The sequence below is a fragment of the Clupea harengus genome, chromosome 15, assembly GCF_900700415.2.
Source record: "Clupea harengus chromosome 15, Ch_v2.0.2, whole genome shotgun sequence".
In the NCBI taxonomy this organism is placed as follows: Eukaryota; Metazoa; Chordata; class Actinopteri; order Clupeiformes; family Clupeidae; genus Clupea; species Clupea harengus.
This window is the reverse complement of record NC_045166.1, coordinates 27347570-27350069: the sequence shown is the minus strand read 5'-3', so window position 1 is coordinate 27350069 and position 2500 is coordinate 27347570. Positions and strand designations below refer to the sequence as shown.

General features: G+C 52.2%; 1 protein-coding gene across 1 annotated transcript in view; it reads right to left on the bottom strand.

The window, feature by feature from the left end:
• The window catches only part of LOC105891543 (kinesin-like protein KIF25), a 14687-nt gene that overhangs the window by 11191 nt on the left and 996 nt on the right, over positions 1 to 2500 (bottom strand). Inside the window, exon 3 of the mRNA XM_042709891.1 lies at positions 2396 to 2463. Within this exon, the coding sequence (XP_042565825.1) occupies positions 2396 to 2463 (68 nt within the window). The remainder of the gene's footprint in view (positions 1 to 2395; positions 2464 to 2500) is intronic.

The window sequence follows — 2500 nt, the reverse complement described above, 5'->3', positions numbered from 1 at the left end:
AACGGAGGCTACTTCAGGGGCGGCAGCGTCAGAGGCTGCTTCTGGGGCGGCAGCGTCAGAGGCTGCTTCGGGGGAGGCAGAGGCTGCTTTGGGAGTGGTAGCGACGGAGGCTACATCTGGGGCAGCAGCGACGACCTCGGAGGCGGCAGCGTCAGAGGCTGCTTCTGGGGCGGTAGCAACGGAGGCTACTTCAGGGGCGGCAGCGTCAGAGGCTGCTTCTGGGGCGGCAGCGTCAGAGGCTGCTTCGGGGGAGGCAGAGGCTGCTTTGGGAGTGGTAGCGACGGAGGCTACCTCTGGGGCAGCAGAGACGACCTCGGAGGCGGCAGCATCAGAGGCTGCTTCGAGGGTGGCAGAGGCTGCATCGATGGCAGCAGAAGCTGCATCGAGCAAGGCAGCGCCAGAGGCTTCTTTGGGTGTGACAGAAAATCTTTCCAATACTGCAAAGGCAGCTTTGAGGGCGGCGGAGATTGCTTCAAGGGTGGAAGCTCCAAAGGCTGCGTTGACGGCGTTAGAGACCGATCTGATGGTGGCATTGGTAGAGGCTGCTTCGAGGTTGACAGCGTCAGAAGCTCTTCCTAGGGCGGCTGCGGCTGTCCTGAAGGCGGGAGGCAGGAGACGTGGAGTCGGAGCTGAAGCCAGAGCAGTATTGGTGAGTGAAGCTGAAACCCTGGAGCCGGAATCCAGGCGGCATGGAACCGGAGCTGGAGAGGGAGGTGCAGCGAGGGAATCCCAACGATCCAGGAGCTGCTCGAATTGTCCCAACAGCAGGTTCAGGAACTTCAGGGAACTTCTCCCTTGCTCCTCTATTTCCCTTGTCACGAGACAGAGAGAGGAGGCTTGTTTGCTCAAACTGCATCTGAGCACTGAGTCTGAGTCGGCTGAGTCCATCCTTGGTGTCGTCGTACTGTTACGAATGGTGGGTGTTGTGAAGGACTCAATTGCACGACTCAGCACAGGGGTAGATTCAGAAGAATAAACGTTTACTAGCAGGGTTCGGTACACAGGTAAGCAGTTCAAAAGTAGGCAAACAAATCCAAACAGGGAATAGGCAGGAGAATAGTTGTAGGGCAGGCAGAGGTCAGAAGCACGAGTAATCACTTGAACAAGGCGAAAGCGCTAAACGCTAGGAACACGAGGAGCAGTGGAAAGACAAGGAACATACCATGAAACATACTTTTACGACGACACAACGAGGAACAAGAAAACAAGGACTATATATACACACGGGCAACAGATAACGAGGGACAGGTGAGAACAATCAAGGCGGGGCAGACAAAGACACAGGTGGACTAAACAAGGGGAATAACAGGACACAGGTGAAACCAATGATACACACAACCCGGGAGATTGGGAACAGGTGAGGGGTGGAGACACGGACAACAACAAGAGGGCACATGGCACAGACAAACAAACACAGGGAAAGCACATGGCGGGAACAAGGAAGCACGAGGACTAGACACGGGAACAAACATGCGACCACACAAGGGAGACAAACACAGAAATTAGACACGGACAGAACACAGACCTTACAGTTAGTGACCCCTTAGATCAGGGAAGTCCTGTGTTGATTGGTCCGTTAGTGACCTCTTAGATCCAGTCAGCTCAGGCCCAGGGTCTGTTCGAAAACCCTTAAAATGCTGTCTAACGAGGTCTCTTACGAGGTGTCTAACGAGGTGTCTTACGAGGAAAGGAAGAAAGGAAGGACTGTTCGAAACCGTTATTCTGTCTCTTCCTGTTTTACAGAATAAAGGTTTGGAACAGTCCTTGATGCCTTGCTATCCTCGTAAGACACCTCGTTAGAGACCTCGTAAGAGACCTCGTAAGACAGCATTTTAAGGGTTTTAGAACAGACCTTGATGCCTTGCTATCCTCGTAAGACACCTTGTAAGACACCTCGTAAGAGACCTCGTAAGACAGCATTTTAAGGGTTTTAGAACAGACCTTGATGCCTTGCTATCCTCGTAAGACACCTCGTAAGACACCTCGTAAGAGACCTCGTAAGAGACCTCGTAAGACAGCATTTTAAGGGTTTTAGAACAGACCTTGATGCCTTGCTATCCTCGTAAGACACCTCGTAAGACACCTCGTAAGAAACCTCGTAAGAGACCTCGTAAGACACCTCGTAAGAGACCTCGTAAGAGACCTCGTAAGAGACCTTGTAAGACACCTCGTAAGACAGCATTTTAAGGGTTTTAGAACAGACCCCCAGACTCTCATGAGGGAGGGGGAGGGGCTCCCCAGTGTTGGAATGAGTGTTGGTGTGTGTGTGTGTGTGTGTGTGTGTGTGTGTGGTTGTGTGGTTGTGTGTGTGTGTGTGTGTGTGTGTGCGTGTGTGTGTGTGTTTGGATAAAAGCGTCTGCTGAATGGCTAAATGTAACCAAATGTGTCACTGTACCTTTCGAACTCAAACATCTTGGTCAGGATTTGGCTTCCAGGCTTGGCACAGTTGACGAGGACGGAATCCTGTAAAACACACAGACACACACACAGACACACACAC